General features: G+C 42.7%; 1 protein-coding gene across 1 annotated transcript in view; it reads left to right on the plus strand.

The window, feature by feature from the left end:
• The window catches only part of LOC108234847 (adhesion G protein-coupled receptor L3), a 289,951-nt gene that overhangs the window by 153,757 nt on the left and 117,320 nt on the right, over positions 1-18,874 (plus strand). The window contains exon 6 of the mRNA XM_037976458.1: positions 8,856-9,656. Coding sequence (XP_037832386.1) covers positions 8,856-9,656 — 801 coding nt within the window. The remainder of the gene's footprint in view (positions 1-8,855; positions 9,657-18,874) is intronic.

Below are 18,874 nucleotides of genomic sequence, written 5' to 3' on the forward strand. Positions count from 1 at the left end.
CCCCCCCCCAGCAAATCATCACTGAATGAGCCTATTTGTTTAATTTTGCTTGTAGAAACAGGAGTGGTTTGATTGATAATTTTTCCCTTAGATTTAAAAAAAAAAAGAGAGAAGAAGAAGTTTCTGCAGTAATTTGTTGCACCAGACTCCTCAGTTTCCATTGGTTGCTGTCCCGGCTCGTCTCTCCACAACCGTTTTGTTTTACAAAAAGGAGCATTCAACGTTGGCGAATCTCAATCAGAAATTTTGGCACGTCGTCTTCTGTTTGAGCTTTGGCACCAAAGAAATGCTAATTGCAGCTGTTTATCTCACTCCTCTGGCAAAACGCAGCAGACGGTTGCGCACTTGAAGCAATCTCCAACTGGCCTTCCTCCTGTAAACTAAATCCTTTTTATTTATTTGGTAGCAGACTGCAACTATTTGGCAAACGATGACTTCGAGTGGCTTCTTGTAGTCGCAACCATCAGCAGAACAATCTTTCAAACTCGTCCAACTAAAAACTCCACCCTGACCAGATTTTTATCAAAGTGATCAGTGAATGCACAAAATACGCTGTTAACAAGAATATTTGATTTATATTTGATTTAACTGTTTTAAATTAACATAGTGTATATGTGTATGAATATGCCTTTTTTGTTTTAGAAAACTTCAAAATTGGCTTATGTATAAATAGGTTGTATATATTAAGTTTCCGTGACATCCTCAGAATTGTGAACAATGTGTTCTAAAAGGCGGTGCAACCGAGTGCTTAAAAAGTTACTTAAATACTGGGTTTCAGTATTTAAAAAATAGGAACAACGACTCACAGCTTCAGACAATAACTTGTGGTGTTCCACAAGGTTCAGTGTTGGGTCCTAAGTTATTTGAAGTTAATTTAAATGATCTTTCTGTGGCTTTTATGTTAATATATTTAATGTCTGCAAATGATAAACTTAGCTCAGAAGTAGATGTAAAAGATTTAGCAAAAACAGCTGAAAAAGAACTGCTCAAGGTAAAAAGATATAGTTTAAAATATGTAAGCAATTTTTTTTATTAAACTAAACAAAATTTATGGTCTTTGGTTGTGTTACAGATTATTTTGATGTGACACTAAAGTTAAATTGTGTTTAAATCAACATACTGAGGTATGATTTTAGATTTTTAGATCAGAAACCATTCATAGCAAATTCCAAAAGTAAATGATTTAAATCTGTACTTTTATGAAGATGAGAAATTACCATATTGAATGACAGAATTTCAAACAAAAAATCGATTGGGATCTCTTAGTGCTCATAGTATGTGTTGGGGAAGACTCTCAGCTACTACCGCACCATAATTTAGCTCAATATTTGTGAAATAGAACAAGTTATAGCCATATTTGTGCTTGTGGAGGTTAATTAGCTGTGGTGGCCATCCTAAATCAGACTGACTCCAAACGTTAATCAGTTGAAGAGGTGCACCCAGTGATTACTTTCCGAGAGTTTCATTAAAATCCGTCCACTTGTTCATAAGATATTTTGCTAACAGACTGGCTTGACTCCAGCAGTAAATGCCAAACTTTTGAACAAAATTCTCACCGAATCTTTTAGCACTCAGACACGTGACAGAGAGGACTCTCAACTACCATTAGACCAAATTTGAGCTAAATATCTGTAAAACTGATTTTGCTATAGCCGTATTTATGTTTGCCAAGGTCAGTGAGCTGTGGCGGCCATCTTGAATTGGGTTGACTCCAAAATTTAATCAGTTGTAGGTGCACAACCAGTGATTCGTTTCTGGGAGTTTAAATAAAATCCGAACAGATGTTTTGCTAACAGAGACAAATAAGCATGCACATGGAGGCAAATACATTATCAATAGCAGCAGGCCATATTCATGGGTTATAAAACCAAATTTATTTTATTTGTACGATCGTACGGTCTTTAAGACATTTTCTGTTTCGTCTAGACCTGTGTGACTCAGAGATGGCGCGAGCCTAAACAAGCTTTTTCATTTCTGGTGCTTGTTTTTATAACGCTAAGTCTTATTTAGATCTAAATACTGAAATAAACTCGTTGGTTCGTTCCTTCGCTCGTCTCAGAGGGCGGCCAGGGGGGAAACGGGAAAGTAGAAGAAAGAGACAAGAGCGAGCTTAGTGCTTTTTAGTGACTCGGTGACAGCCGTGACCAAAATCGTATTAAGGTCACAATGGAGGTGGTGGGGCGGGGTGAGGGGGGAGCTTTTCAAATAAATCAATCCTCCCGTCTGCTTTTACCCCCTCCGAAAGCTCCTCTATCTGCGGCCGAGTGCAACGTGGACATTCGAGGCGCGCCTCACAGTTATATCTCAGTCTGCGGTGAAACATGAGCAGACATGACACGAACAAATTACTGTGAGTGCACCGGCGGCTGACCTTACTGCATCCCCCACAGCGTCTTCCGGTCAAGTGAAAGGAGCTACATGCTGGAGCGTAGCGTCAGGGAGTGGTGTGTTTCCTTGTTTTGGGGGGGTTGGTGTTGGTGGTGGTGGGGGGGAATCCATCCACATCCTTTACTCCCTTCTCACCCCATCTCCCCTGGTGATTGCGTCGCACACCACTTCTCACATCCCTGCCGCTGATGCCCCTTTTTTTTTTTTTTTATAGATCATTACCCCCGCTCTCTCCCTTCGCCACTGTTAGCGACCGTTCAATCAGAATCGCCAGCCTCCCCCCGCAGTCCCCGTTGTGTGGCGGGGTGGCGAGGAGGCTTCGATCAGGCTTCGTTGGGCTGTTTGCTTTCGGATTCGACGACACGGGGGGGTCCGCGCGCAGCTCCGTGGTTTTGTTGGCGAATCCCAAGTCGGCCGGCGGCGGTGATCCACACGTAGCCCCGGGGCGAGCGGCGCTCACGCCTACCTGTGGGTTAACGAGGCGCCGCGCCGTGCCGGCGTTCGTGTTTACGCTCTGACGCAGGGACGACTCGCTGAAAGGCCCCGGCCATTTTTCCCTCCAACTCTGCCCCGTTCTTTTCTTTTCCCCGTCCGTTTAATATTGTCGTCATCTAATAACTTTCCCGTCTTTCCAACTTGGCTCGGCCTTCACCTGTCCTCTGACCTCCATGCCTCACTCCAGCGCTCTCTTCGTTTTGGTGGAGAGGACTCTTGTAAGCTCTGGTAACAGAGGTTAATCCTCTCTTATTAGAAGCAGGATTACTGGAGGGAAAGGGACAGGAGCAGACAGGCTGGGTGGACGCTAACCTCAACCTCAAATAAGGAGAATGACAAAGTGTCACGACTGACCTAAGAGGCTTGTCTAAAGAGAAAGTGATATATAGGAGCTTTAGGATGTAATAGCCTCAGCAGTTGCTTTCAGCAGGCTTTCAGTGGACTTGTTGAGCTGCGGAACCACAACAGTGTTTGCAGTTTGTTTGAAGCCAGTCACAGACATACGTGTAGCTGTAGTTTTAAACATTTTTCTTGAAATAAAGCAAAAAAATACGTCTACGTAGTCTAGTAATTTTCATTTCGCCCTGCTTCGAGCAGCTCTTACGAAGAACTCACTCACTTTCAGTCCCGTCCTCAGACCTGACCATTTTTAGGGTCTTCCTCTAACAATGGTCGTGTGGAGGAAAGAAAAAAAACAAAGCAATCGAAAGAGTTTCAGAAAGAATTTCAGGAGAATAACTGCTCGGGACAATAAAACACAGAAAAGCCGGCCTTTTTGGAGGGGGGAAGCAACAGGCGAGTCACGACTTTTACAACGGAACTGTACAAAGAATGATTTGATCCCATGCCGATTTTGCTCACATTCAGCGAAACGAATGCTTCTTTTCCGTGTGTGTTTTTTCTCCGTTTTTTTTGGAAGTTCAAGAAACGAATGTTTAATTTGTCTTTTCTACTAACCCTGTGCTGCTCTTGTTCCTTTTTTTGTTTGACTGTGAAATAAAAAAAAAAACGGTTATCACAAGATTAATCTGTTCTTTATGTTTTTTTTCTGTCTTTCTCTCTCCCTTCATGCCTAAAACTAGAAGTGGAACAAAAAGGTAACTAAATACCAACAACTCTGCTCGTTCGCTCATTGTCCCTTTTTGTTTGCCGTACATATGTGTTTTCATTTCCTGGTGGCGGGTCTCTACAGCCGGCTTCTGGCCCTTTTCTTTTCATGTCTGTGTTCAGTGTTTGCTTCATTGGTGTGGTTCAACGTGTAATTCATGGGGAAATTTATATTGTTCTTATAAAAAACATTTAAAAAAAGATTGCCAAACATTAGATTTTTTTGCTTTTAAACAAATCACCTTCATTTCAATTGAATTCAATTCAGTTTTGTTTGCCATTTTGAATTCTGCCCCAAAACAATCAAATTTAAATTCAGTTAAATTTAGATTTAGACCACAAATCTTGTCTAAAACTAAATGCAGAAAATGTAGGAGTCATCCAGGCTTTTATGCATGTATAACATGCTCAGAGACTACTGGAATAATCGAGCTTCTTGGACACGTAGAGCAGAGTATCGTCAGCATAACATCGCATATTTATCCCATGTGGCCTAATAATTTAGCATTTAGATGCATATAAAAAGTAAAGAGTATTGGTCTAAGCAAGGGTGGCCAATCCTGGTCCTCGAGGGCCACCATCCTGCATGTTTTCCTTGTTTCTCTGCTCCAACGCACCTGATTTGAATCAATGGGTGATTAACAGGCTTCTGCAGAACATGAAGAGGTAATTAAGCCACTGAATCAGGTGTGTTGGAGTAAAAAAACAAGTAACACATGCAGGATAGTGGCCCTCGAGGACCAGGATTGGCCACCCCTGGTCTAAGCATTGAACCTTGAGGAACTCCAGGACTGAAATTGGAAAAAACTAGAATCTGTCACGTAAACAAAGTTGAAACTTTTACCCATGACTTGACCATGAATGTGCCTTTTTTAAGTTAAAAAAAAAAAACTTGTTAGTTTCAAATTCAAAATGTTTGCTAAATTAAAGACATTTCTCCTTGAAGAAATTCATATTGCCCATCTCTTTGCATACCAAAGTTTTACTTAAAGACAGATCTGTTAGAGCTCAGCCACAACCACACCGAATTCTAGCTCAGTATCTGTAAAGTTGGCAAAGTTAGGGGGGGGGATAGTTGTGGCAGCCATCTTGAAGTGGGTTGACTCCAAAAACCCTTCACTTGCATATGGAGATCCAATAACTACAAATGTCCTACCGGACCTACGCCTGGAGGCAGATGATCCGCTGTGGTGACCCCTGATAAGGAAACCTGAATGGTCAAAGGGAAGGTCTGGAGATCCAATGATTACAGTTTTGAGTTTCATTGAAATCCATCCTGTAGTTCATGAGATATTTTGCTAACAGACAAACACACACAGACACAAGCAGTTGCGTGACCTTTCATAGCAGTCTGCAACACGTATGACCGAAACCAGCGGAGTGTTTCTCCTTGAATCTCTAAATTAATCCCTATACCATGTGAGGTTCTGTCTCCTGTCCTGTAGTTTTTGTAATTTAGTACAAACGTCAACACACGCTTTGACATCGCAACATATATGATAATGCCACGAGGTAAAAAAAAAAAAGCAGTAAGGACCCGGCTCCCCTGATGAGATCCGATAAGGCCGGGATGTTTTTATTCCCCGCAATAACCGAAAATCATTCCGGCCCTGCTTTGCCCGCCGCGTAATATTAAAGCAGAAGGCTGTAGCGCCAGATCAATAGCTCGTCCAATAAGCTGTCAGCATTTTTCAAACGGCTCCCGACACGATGATGGCCATAACCTTCAGGGACTCGCAGGTCAATACTGCAGATAGATTATTGCAGTTTGCAATCTTACATTATCAGCACTGTATGAAGCCGGACTACATATTCTGAGGCTTTGCCGCGAGCCTCGGAGGCTTCGTTTCTGCACTCGGCTGCAAATGTGTCCGTCGTAAGGCATTAAATAAAAAGATGTACTCGAGTTAAAGATGACAACGCAAGCATAAGATGGTACTAAAGACTTGTGCTTGAAAAACTGAAGGGTGTATTTTTTGTGGAGGGTTTTTGTCCACATTATTCGTGTTTTTGCGTCGTCTTATCTAAATATCTTGTGAAACACAGGATGGGTTTGATCAAAACTCTCAAAGTAGTTCTTAGATTCGTGTCTACAATTCATTAGGCATCGAAGTCATCCTTATTCAAGATGGCCGCCACAGATAATGAACCTTCACAAACACAAAAATGGCTCTAAGTCAGTCAATTCTCAAGGAACTGAGCTAAATTTTGGCGCCGTCGAAGCCCAGAGTCATCCACAGCACATATCCTGACCACTAACTGATAACACAAGATCTTTGTTTAAAATCTGGGCATCAGCTGCTGGATCGAAACCCATCTGTTAGCAAAATATTCCCCGAACCACTGGGAGGATTTTGATGAAATTCTCAGAAAGTACTCGTCGGATGTACGTCTACAGCTGATTAACTCCTGGAGCCAGCCTGATTCAAGATGTCCGCCGCAGCTAGTCGATCTCAGACATAACAATAAGGTTTCTAACTCAGATACCGAGCTTAAAATCTGGTGCGGTGGTAGCTGAGAGTCGTTCAGCATGTCACGAGAGTCTGCGCTTTCAATTTTCAAGGTTCGACCAAAACAGCTGTTTCACTGAAGCTGGTTTGAGTTTAAGACTCTCATGTGAACGGCAACGGGCGGCACGCATTCCTTCAAATCCGCGACAGAAGGGTGTCACGTCGACGTGAATGTTTGGGGAAAAAAAAAAATTCCCCATGAAAGCCACGATTGTCTTATTTTTCTAATACCTGTCATCCACGGCTTCATCTCTGCCTTCACATCCTTAAAAAGCATCTTTTTTTGATGTATTTTTTTTCCTTTTTGTTTTGAAAGCCCCACAACTTGCTGTCAGTGCAAAGCTTTTTCCTACTCTGACCCCGCAGCCTGGCACATCTTGTATTTTTTTTATTTATTTATTTATTTTTCCGTAACCGGAGAAAAACAGCTCCCTCAGCGTTTAGAGGAGCAGACGCTGAGCCGCGTGCCGAGGCTCCTTGTCACCGGGACGCATCTCGCCACGTTTTCACCCGCAGGCAGACAACGTGTTTAATCTTGGGAGATTACAGCGGGGAAAGAAGAACTCCGTTTCCTCCGTCTCCTTCGCCTCCCTCGGAGCGCGCAGGTTTCCCGCCTTCCCGACGGATCTGCGGTCAGAAGCTGTCAGCACTCTGTCAGGCTGCTGCCCCGCCGCAGTGAAAAGAGCTTTTCTCGCATATTGTGTTTAACTTCTAATGCACCCCTGTGGAAATGAAAGCAACTAACTCTGCTCCTTTTTGATTATAATATGTGTTTTTTTTTTAGACAGGATTCATATTTAAAGGTTTAATCTGTGGTCTTGTTTGAGAATCCAGGTGCCACATTTTTCAAAAGCGAGAGAAAATGACTATTTCCTCGCTCCACGGTGATCAATAACCAACTGAAATTGGCTTTTGCAAATGGTTCCCACTATTGACCAGCTCCAGGTGTATCGCCTTGGCCCCGGCTCCGTCGGACTCGAGCACCCACCGGTTCTCGTGTAATTAGTTCAGTGTGTGCGGCGCCGCCGATTTAAAAAATATCACGCGAAAGACGAAATAACGGAAAGCAGTCACTGCCGTGCGGACGACCTCGTTTTTCTTTGCTTTGATTTGTTTTTTTTCGTTTTCCCAAAGAGCCCGCCGTGGCCGATAATAATTGCGGCGCAGCCATTTATCAGAATCTGGAGAGGCATTTGTGTGTGCGAAGCGTTTTGTTTCGAACTCCCACTTGGAAAGGCAAGGCGAAGAATCAAACAGTGTCTTTACTGCTTCTGTTTTTGTTTGAAAACCAAAAAAAAATAGAAACATGGAGTGAAAAAAGAGAAATGGCTGTGTGTTTTTTTTTTTTTTTTTTGTGCGCGTGTGGGCGAGAAGTGCTGTGTTTTGTTAGTTTTAACAGCATCTCCAACTTCTCCCCGCTCATAAAGTCAGAAGATATAACCCTTGCCGAGTTTATTATTCCCTCCCTACGAACATTAAATCAGTTTGTTTAGCAGCGTTGTCGATGATTTCTTTCGAGGTCAGAGAGAAACTCGAAATATTCCCTCCGTTGGGTGCGGCAACGTGAAGGATCCCGTTGAAGCCGAACTCGATGTGTGTAAAACACGTTTTACACAATGTAAAATCATAGCAAACAAGATGATGCGTCTTGCTTGTGTGCTGTTAAATTACGATTTTTATGCTTTTGTAATTCGACACTTGTTGGAGTAATATAATAAAGACCATTGCTGATTCGTGTTTATCACTGCCTTTAATCAAAGTCTGATTATTCCAACACTAATCAAGATCTATGAGTGGAAGAACTCCCTCATAATGAGCACTGTGCACTTTAAACTTGAGTGTATGTGAGTGTTTTTGGCTGGTCTCCTAATCTTAGTAACCGCTTTATGATTTAGGACGACGGCCCACTTTATGGTATTGCTTAAAAATGACTGTGCCCTCAAAGATGGGATGAAGGCTTAAATATTCCCAAATCACTGCACATCGCGAGGATGCAGTTATCATCCTTGCTACAGGTTTGTCCATGAGTTAGTTTTTATGCTTAAGGAAAATCGACAATGATACCAAACATAAGATATTAGGATAAACCAAGCTAGATATTACAATGGTGCAGGTTATACCCCTTTGTTTGAACTGTTCCCTGTAAAATTTCCATTTCAAGGTGAGTTAACCCTACCCCTTCACCCTCTTGCACATCACAAAAAGAATTGAGACATGCAACTACCCAGCACGAATGGTCAGAACACAAGGGTTGGGGTAAGGGGTGATTCGGCTTTAATGACAATTGCTGTTCTTATTCTTTAATACCTGCCAATGTAACTCTGTAATTGTCTTTCCCCATTTTTGGCTCCTCAGTATTCCTGTGCCCAGGGCTTCTGCGTAGGGTATACCAGAGTGAGCACCTCTTCGAATCGGACCACCAGTCCGGAGCCTGGTGCAAAGACCCCCTGCAGGCCTCCGATAAGATCTATTACATGCCTTGGACGCCCTACCGTACGGACACCCTGACCGAATACTCGTCCAAGGAGGACTTCATCGCCGGGAGGCCCACGACAACCTACAAACTGCCGCACCGCGTGGACGGAACGGGCTTTGTGGTCTACGACGGCGCCCTGTTTTTCAACAAGGAGCGCACGCGCAACATCGTCAAGTTTGACCTGCGAACTCGCATCAAGAGCGGCGAGGCGATCATAGCCAACGCCAACTACCACGACACGTCGCCGTACCGCTGGGGGGGGAAGTCGGACATCGACTTGGCTGTGGACGAAAACGGACTTTGGGTGATTTACGCCACCGAGCAAAACAACGGGCGGATCGTCATCAGCCAACTCAACCCCTACACGCTGCGGGTTGAGGGGACCTGGGACACGGCTTACGACAAGCGTTCGGCTTCCAACGCCTTCATGATTTGCGGGATCCTCTATGTGGTTAAGTCGGTGTACGAGGACGACGACAACGAAGCGACAGGAAACAAGATCGACTACATCTACAACACAGAACTAAGTAAAGATGGGTTTCTGGACATCCCTTTCCCTAACTCGTATCAGTACATAGCCGCTGTGGATTATAATCCCAGGGACAACCTGCTGTATGTTTGGAACAACTACCATGTCGTCAAGTACTCTCTGGATTTTGGAGCATTGGACAACAGACTCGGTAAGACCATATTTTTCTACTCAATATTTCTCTCTTCATCCAACTCATTAAGCTATTTGTAAAAAAAGCATGTAATTAAAAAAAACACAAAGAAAGAAGTCAATTTATATTTGATTTTCCCTCATATGGGATTCTAAAATCTGCGGGGAACAGAAAAGATCTACTGACATGTTTTTACTGGAGCAGTATTTGGTAAATCTCCAGTGTTAGTATTAGTACATACCTGGTAAATTAAAGTCATGTTCCCCTAAAGATTAAAACTTTCAGATTTAGGTACTCAATAAGCCTTTCACCATCACAAGCACTCCAGCAAATCCTCTTTATGGCAGTCCATTGGGTTTACTGACAATTTTCTGCTCTCAGAAAGATAAAAAATGTACTTATAATGAGTCATTTGACCTACGGCCTGCCATTTTTATGGTCTAATGATTGAAAAGCTCTCAGAATGTTGCTTTTGACTCCCAGTGTTTGCCGTGTTGGATGTATAGAACGGCCTGGCATGAAAGGTTCGCACATTGTTCCGCGAGTTGTTAAAGTAACATTTTGAGCAAACAGGTTGACAAAAAAATGCGTGTCATGTCTAACCGCAGCACTTTGGGAACGTGTGGGCTGGTGAAAGTTGGCTGTAGGGAACGCTGTTAAGTGTGCCACTTCTGCATTTCAAACTTGATAGACGTGAAGCAAATTTTCACCCAGATTCTGGGGGTAGGGTTAGCATAAAATGCCAATTCAGTTCGGCTGCTTGCAAGCAAAGATGTGGGCGCCTTGTGACGGGGGTGCGTTGGACACGTCCCACCAGGAGGACACCTCGGGTCAGACACAAGAATTGCTGGAGAGCTCATCTCCCACACCTGGCCTGGAAACACCCCAGAGGTTGGCTGGAGGAGGTAACAGCGAAAATGGATGTCTGGAGATTTCTGCTTAAGTTGTTTCTCCCATAACCTGGTTTTGGACAAGTAATGGAAGATGGGTTTATGAATGAATGGATGGAGCATAGATTGTTTATTGTTTAGTTCAGTTTATTCATTTCATTTGCAAAAAAACAAAAAAGAAAAAAAAACAAACAAATAAAGTAAAGTACAATTCAAATGAAATAAAATGAAAGGTAGCGGAAGAAGAAAAAAATCTTACAATGTCTGCCCCTTTTTCAAAAATAATATTAATTTCAACATTAATTAAAAAAACAAAGAAACAAAAAAATTAAAAATAAAATAAAGAGAGCGGAAAAAACCCCAACAACTTTCAACTCCATAAACAGTAACACTTGCAAATACAAGTTATATATTTTCACATTTCTTTAACAAGTTAACTTTTATCATTTTTTTGAACAAATTAATCGAAACGGCATTTTTATAATCACTATCCAGATTATTCCATAATCTAATTCCTTTGACTGAAGTATTTCTGTCCTTCAGGTTAGTCCGTACTTTAGGTTTCACAGACATCTCTATCAGTAATACTGCAACAGCTAAAGGACTTTCTCCAGCTTTATATTACTAATTTTTCAGCGTTGGGTTTTCCTACACGGGTGCATTTTAGCCACACGTCTGTAGCCTGAAAAGTACCGCTCACAGTAAACTTTCCAAAACTTGTTTTGAGAAGTCCAATTTCTCCACTCCATTGTTCTTTTTTATAAATCGGTACTCGTTGGAAAGCTTACAACATCGGGAAGGAAGCTGTTTTGACACACCAAGGTAATTCTTCGCTCTATCTCATCAACAGCTCTAGTCAAAAATGTCACAAGTTATTTGACTGTGAAATCCCCACTTCTGCTTTCTCCTCGAGAGCTTTCTCTACCTGCTGCCTGCCAGTTGAATTTATTTCCCTCCGCCGGTTGCAACTTTTCCCTCAACCTTTTTTTTTTTTTGTTATACGGAGTCCCGCTTCAACACGCCCCATAATATATTCATTTATTCAATAACCGCAGTGTTTGGGTTTTTGAAGATATACAGCTACCCGTCATAATTTGTTGTAGTTAAGGAGAATGAAATGTTGCTGTTATGTGCTTTCCGGATTGAAAAATCTTTCCCTGTTTAACGGTGGTACACACAGCGTTACACATATTTTTATAGACGTGACGCGTGCGCACAAACTACGAAACTTTCTATTGAAAAATGTTTGGCTGCTGTTGCAGAATAGGCTCCCCTCCGAAGTGCCAGCTGCGTGATTATAGAAAGTAAATAGTAAATTAAGCAGATGGATGGAGTCAGAAAACGAGCATAAATGTCAGATAAACAGATTATAAGGAACGAAAGAGTGATTGAATGGACTCTAAAATAATGAACCCTCCAGTGTGATCCACTTTCTTATTCTGGGAACATTATCTACTGTGCACACTTAGTTGTCTAATTTTGAAATGGCAGGACAATTACAACTAAATTATTTTAAGCAGCATTAGCGCACCACTTCACTGCACACAAATTAGTTTGTGTTTGTCTCATATTGTTTCATTTGCCACTCCGTTGATGTTGGGCAGAGATCCGGGAGCGAAAACGTATCAAAAAAAGGGGTCTGTTTATGAGCGAAAAAAAAAAAAAGTTTGGATTTTGAAGCATTCTGTGACTGATATTTAAAAAAAGAATTTCTGAGCCCATCGATGTCACCGTTTGGCACTTTTACAGCCGTTCAGCGGGGCTTTTAAAAATCTGTCTGGAAGAGTGAAACTTGCCAGAACACCGGAGTCTAGAGTCAGTGCAGCGTCTTTTGTTTCGTTGCCAACACGAGCCGGGGAAATTTGATCCGGTGTCACGATCACAGCGCCTGTTAACACTCAGAGAAAGGTGTCGGCCTCTGATCGGGCTAACGCGCGCTCATTTCCACTTATGCTTTTCCGAATCTCGTGAGCACATACAGAGCAGGGATGGCTGAAACAAACAATCTGAACAAATAATCCACTTTCTTCTAACTCATGAATTGCATATTTTTGGAGCATAAATGAAACAAGAATCGAAAAAAAAAAACCAAAAACACTCCTGAAAATCATCATTGAAGTCAAAGTTGCCTCTTTGGTGGTGGTTGATTCTCTGAAAATCATCTCTCACGTGTCCGTAGCCTCGTTACTCATATCCACCCTTTTCGATTGTTTCTCACCTTTTCCATCTCTGTTTGATTCAGCTCAATCATGTCCTCTATTATGGGGGGACTGTGGGGCAAAAAAAAAGAAAAAAATCACTTTGTTTTATACCGAAGAGGTATGCTGGACAGCAAGGTGAAGAGCTGCGTGGAATTGGTGTCATACTTCAAGTGGCAGAAATGCTAAATACTCATCAGTCATCTTTGGGGAAAACAAAAGATGAAAAACACAAGTCTAAAACACTTCTAACTAAAGGTTTTCACTTTTAATACTCCTAACTGTAGACAGTATCTAAGGTATCTGCTTGACTGACCTAACTGGCTGTTTCTGTGAAGGTGTGGATTTTAGTCGCACCTGTGGAGGCCCGAGGCAGATCGCCACTTTACCAGCCGGTTGCCAGGCCAGGCTGTGACGGTGGTGTTGTAGAGGCCTTTTAGTTGGCTGTTTTCATTAATAAAAAAGGTTAACTCTTAACGTTGTGTTCAGTCTCCGTTTCACGTTGCGGTCCGGGCGAGATGGGTCGTTGCATAAATTGGGGGCTCGTCCGGGATGTTTTGAACTCTGAGAGGAGACTGCGCTTGGCTGGTTTTGTACAACAAACTGAGAGTAATGTCTTGCAACCCGTGCTCTGCCTGAATATGTAGGAGTTTGTGTGAACCGGGCTTATGATAATCCGTTGTCTCTTTCTGAATGAGCTCGGCGCTCTGAAGTGACTGCTTGCTGCTGTTACTCACTTCAGGTTTGTTAAGGTGGACCTTCACACTGGATGATGACCTCACTACGACAGAAAATGTCAGCCAGAATGTGGATGGTCTTTGCAGGGTTTTTGTGAGGCCTTCAGGCACGTTTTAAGAACACAGTTACTTGTGATAAAGTGCTACAAGTCAAAGATCTTTAGGTGTTAAGCGTGCACAGAAGTTCTGTCGGTTGTTTATTATTGTGGTGGCAGCGTATCAGCGACCTGGGTGGGGGGTGGTGTCAGCAATGGCGGTGCATCCATGCAGGACCGACCAGGCTGGCCTCATGTCCAGATCAAGCCAAGGTCATAAAAACAGCTTAGTGCAGATGTGATACCATGGCAATAACATCATGCTAGCATGGTGTGATCTTCTAGTCTGACAGTTGCACTAATGATATGAAATGGCACAGATCTCAAGCCTCTTCAGTGGGGGTTATCTAAATGTAAAAGTACATCTGGACAGGCACTGCACAGGCTGAGATAAAGCATGACAATATGTGTAAATTATGATCCTGTTTAGAGAGTAATTAACAAATAATTAACTTCATGCCCATAGGAACCGACTGGTATTGTTGAAGTTCCATGGGAGATCAGTGCAGACAAGGATCATCTACAGCTGACTAACTTTTTTGGACTCGATCCGATTCAAGATGGTGACCTTGGAAAACAAAATTTTATGAATATTAAAGTAGAACTTAGTGTGGTAATTAAGAGTCCTTTACAACACATGCTCTGAGTACTGATAGATTTCACAAAATTGAGTGAGATCATGCACTATTATTTTTAAGGTTCTTTTAAGGAGTGTTTTTGGTTTTTCATTTGTCAACATAAACCTATCTAACTTTATATCTCTGGCACAAAATTGGCAGGCGTTATGCATCCCTTCAAGACATGCTAGGCCATTAATCTATTTCTGCATTTGTTGAACAGTGTTTACAGAATGACACCATCACTTTGTGGTTTTCTCTACGCCACCTATTTCAGTCAGGCAGCCTCTGAAGCTCTCTGTATGCCACTGTAGGTGTGATTATTTAGCTTGCCCCTTGATTGGCGCATAGTTCGGAGCAAAATTAGTGTCATAGATACATTCGCTGTCGAGCGTTCCGGTAATTTTGCCACATGTTACCATCTGGCCAAGGCACCGTGCCAGCCCTGTTGGCCTGGAGGGAGCTGCCAGAGCTGGCTCCCCCCAGCCTAATGCCGAAACAGATGATGTTTTGGAAGCTCGGGCCCATCTTGGCTCGATTCGGAGGAGCCTGACACTTGCTAAATTGATTAAGATTGTCTGAGCAGAAAATTTGGGTTGGTGGAGTTGCCGGTAGATAATGAGCTCGAGTCAGCGGGCTCTTAAAGAGTACATACATACAAACATGCCCCCATACCCTTGCGTTTCATTAGCTATCATTGCTTTAACTGACAGATTCAAGTGGTGGTTGCAGGAGGTTTTTTCTTGATTACTAAGCTTTAAGGGATACAACGCCGTGTAATTCAAACTAAGTGCTACTGAGCTCGGAAAAAGGTCCTTTGCATGCTGTATGAAGCACTTTTTTTGATGTTTTGAGGCTTAGGAATGTAGGCTAAATGCTTATTTTCAGGCTACGCACTTATCACATGCCTGGTACACCTCTTGGAGAGGGCAATTTTCTTCGAGGGAAAGTGCAGGCTTTAGGATTATGGTTGAGAACGATTTGTTGAGCACGTACGGACACGCACGCTAAACTCGTGAGCACTCCACAGACAGAAAGCCGTGAGCGAAAGGCCTCTTACGGGGAGGCTTTCATGGTTCAAGACGGCAGGCCTCTGTTAGTAATGCATCTTTATGTTGTTTTTTTTTTTTTTAATGAAAACAGGCAGCTTTTTAACCTCATCTCTGCCTAATGTTCTTGTAAATGCTGATTCAACCTTTGTTGGTTTGAGCCGGCTTCTCCACGTTTCGAATGCTTTCACAATGACATCGATAACGTATGATTTTTGTCCGGTGTGTCTTTTTCTGACTGCCCATACATCACCAGCTGCGGCGGCTGTACCTTGATCTAGGAATCATACACAGATCACCTGTGCAGCGAGGGGGCTGGCAGGCAATCCCTCAATTAAAGCCAGCACCCTATCCATCACTCCCAGCATAAAGGGGGGGGAGAGCACAAAAACATACATAAACATCAAAGGTTTTTTTGGCTACGGACGAATAGGGATCAGGCGCATTATCGCCCACTGCTGAAACCCATGTCTACCTGACTTAGTTGTATTAGTACAATATGTCACGAACCACTGGACGGATTTCATTGAAACTTTAAAAGTAATCACTGGATGTACATCTACAACTGATTACCTTTGGAGTCAACCCAACTCAAGATGGTCGCCACAGCCAAAACGGCTCAAATCTGCAGATATTGAGCTAAAGCTTGATGCAGCCAGGTGTCATTCACGACACATGCTCGGAGCGCTAACGCATCACAGGGTTTTGCGTTATTGCACGAGATCGCACATATTATTTTTAAGCTTTCACCAAAATGGCTGTAACACCATTTCTTCTATTCGTTTTGTAGTGTGTCATTCCAAAAGACAGCTCGTTGCCTTTGTTTAAACACAGCAGATTTCTCACTTGGTTATCACGTTAGCCGGTCGCCGAGGGTAGCAGATGTTATAATCCAGTAGGTGGGATTTTTCTCACTTTTTTACCCCCCCATATTGTACCTTTTTTTTTTTTTTTTTTTAATAAAAAAAAAAAAAAAAACCCCGGCCACATTAAGTTTAACAGGCTCGGTGGTGCACAAGCCCAAAGTGATTTATTTTGACCAATCAGCCGAGCGGATCGGCGCAAAAGGCCTCTAAAGCGTCTTTAACTCTCTTTATCATCAGAGGCTGAGTTGCTCCACGCCCGTTCGGCCTGTTCTTGACACTCTCTTTGAAAAAGCCTCACTTTGGGTTTTCTTGGCGAGGTAAAACCTTGAAGGAGCGCGCTTTTCCTTTTTAGTGATTCTTTGCTCATGTTCCCCCCTTTTTTTTTCTTTTTTTTCCTTTTCCTTTGTCCGCTTTTTTTACCTCCCTCTCTGCTTGCCTGGGTAGGTTTAACAATGTTTGGCCTTGTCCCTCGCCTTAGAGACTCCATGTTGGGCTCTAAGTGTAAAAACCAAAAACCTGGGCTTTCTCCTTTCATCTTCGTCCTTTCTAAGATAAAAGGCGGAATATTGAAGGTCGGTAAATATGGATATTTGTGGGCTCCGAGGTTTTAATGGACACCTTATATTGTCCTGTTTGTACCACTTTAAAACGAAGATGTCACGGTTCACGACGAACGCGAATAATGCCTTTTTTGATTTTTAAGACTTTTTGAGCGTATGAAATGCAATTAAACAGAAATGAAATTAGAAAAAAAATCCCATTTTGCAGAAGAGTTGGCGTGCCTATTAGGCTAAAAAAGGCTGCTTTTTTTTTCTTTTCTTCCCTGTTTGCATACATTTTTCAGCGAATGTGTGCAGCAGAAACCACCCCCAGAGTACGTGAGCGTCGTCCCCGTGGCAGCTCCTGTCTCTTCTGTCATCTAACGCAAACACGGCGAGTGTCTCTCCAGGCCCGCGTCCGCGCGCGCATACATATCAGCTCAGCGCACGCAGTCCTCCCAGTGCCGCGTGACCTCCATCGATGCCCTCTCAAATCCAGGGAAGAAAGTTTGGGGGGGGGATAGAAAAATTAATTGCCAAACAATGCACAGCTCCCATCCATTACGGTTCTCATCATGTCAGATGATATCGAAGCCGCACCGGCTGTCTGGCAGCGTAATTTAGCCGCCTGCACCGCCTCGGCCTTTTCCACGTCCCAGTTCAGTTGCGCGCCGTGATGGGATTTGTGGGTTTTTTCACCACAAAAGATGCCAATAAACGGCAAGACGTTTATCGTTTCATTTTCCAGCTAGCCGCTTCCACCAGGAGGACAGGTGCTGGCTTTTGGCAGGGCTTGTTTGACCTTAACACAGAATAAATTAGAATTTGGCAAGGTTTTTATTTATTTTACGTGACGGGAGCAACATTTATAAATGATACTCAATATTTCATATCTTTGTTTAATTCAGTTTATTTATCTAGTTGAAAGTCAAAAGTTGTCTTAAGTCACTCTACAGCATAAAGCCCAGTATAGTCAACTCCAATTGCTGTCAATTCAGTTCACTTATTATACAATACATGCACATACAGTACATTATGAAACAAGACTCATTCCCACTTATTAATAACAATAATAAAAGTTATCTAAGGAAGTCAGCATTTTGAGTTGAATCTTCACTTCGTTGTAATTTCGGACAGCATGATGGATTAGTGGTTAGCACTGTTGCCTCACAGCAAGAAGGTCCTGCGTTCAAACCCCAGGTTGGACCCGGGGGAGTTTGCGTGGGTTTTCCTCCCATAGTCTAAAATTATGCACGTTAGGCTGCCTTGAAAAAGATATCTGAGATCTCAATCGGATTTGCCTAGTTAAATAAATAATAAACCTATCATCCTGAGCAGTTCGTTGGTGACAGTGGAAAGGTATGACTTCCTTTTAACAGGAGGAAACCTCCAGCAGGACCAGAACCAGGCTCAGAATGGGCGGCCGTCTGCCTGGATTGGCTGGGGGGGTCAATCCAGAGGACAAGAGGACAGAGAAAGAGACACAAACAAACAGCAAGGGTTCCAGGTGTAGCTTCTACAGGAAGAAAAACAAAGTCAAAACATTAGAGAGCATGAAAACAGCAGCACGGTGATAAATGTGGTCAGTTTGTCCTCCAGCCTATAGCAGCATAACTAAAGGATAGCTCAGGAAACCAAAGCCAACCCTAACTATAGGATTCATTAAAAAAGAAAGCCTTCAAGCCTAGTCTTAAAGGTAGACAGGGTGTCAGAAACTGAGCTTTGGTTCCACAAAAGAGGAACCTGATAACTGAAAGCTCTGCCTCCTGTTCTACTCAGGGGTGGAAATTAGCACCCGCCACCGGCCAAATGTGGGTAAATATTTTAAGTGTTGGGTGAATTTGATCAACACACGCCACTGTGGCGGGTTGGCAATTTAAACAGAAAAGGTGTTATTTGTCTTCTTGACATATAGGGGGCAGCAATGTGCTCGAGTTGCTGCTGTTACGTCGAGCCGTGTTCCCCCATCAGATACGGTTCCCCCTGCGTCTCCGTAAATAATGACTTATCTATTAACAGAATTGTTTAGAGGGGCAAATATTAATAATAATAATATCATAATACAGAGGAATAAACACAGTTAAGGAGTTGTTGGTAAATTATTTTTGTCCTGCGTTTTAGAGGGGGAACCGATTATTTCAGACGGTTGAAATATTTGGTTCCCCCCTTGTAACTTTTGCAAAAAAAGAACAAATGTCTCCAAATTCACAGGACTTGTTCTCCATGATGAGAGGAATAAACACAG

The sequence above is a fragment of the Kryptolebias marmoratus genome, linkage group LG7 (assembly GCF_001649575.2).
Source record: "Kryptolebias marmoratus isolate JLee-2015 linkage group LG7, ASM164957v2, whole genome shotgun sequence".
Lineage (NCBI taxonomy): Eukaryota > Metazoa > Chordata > Actinopteri > Cyprinodontiformes > Rivulidae > Kryptolebias > Kryptolebias marmoratus.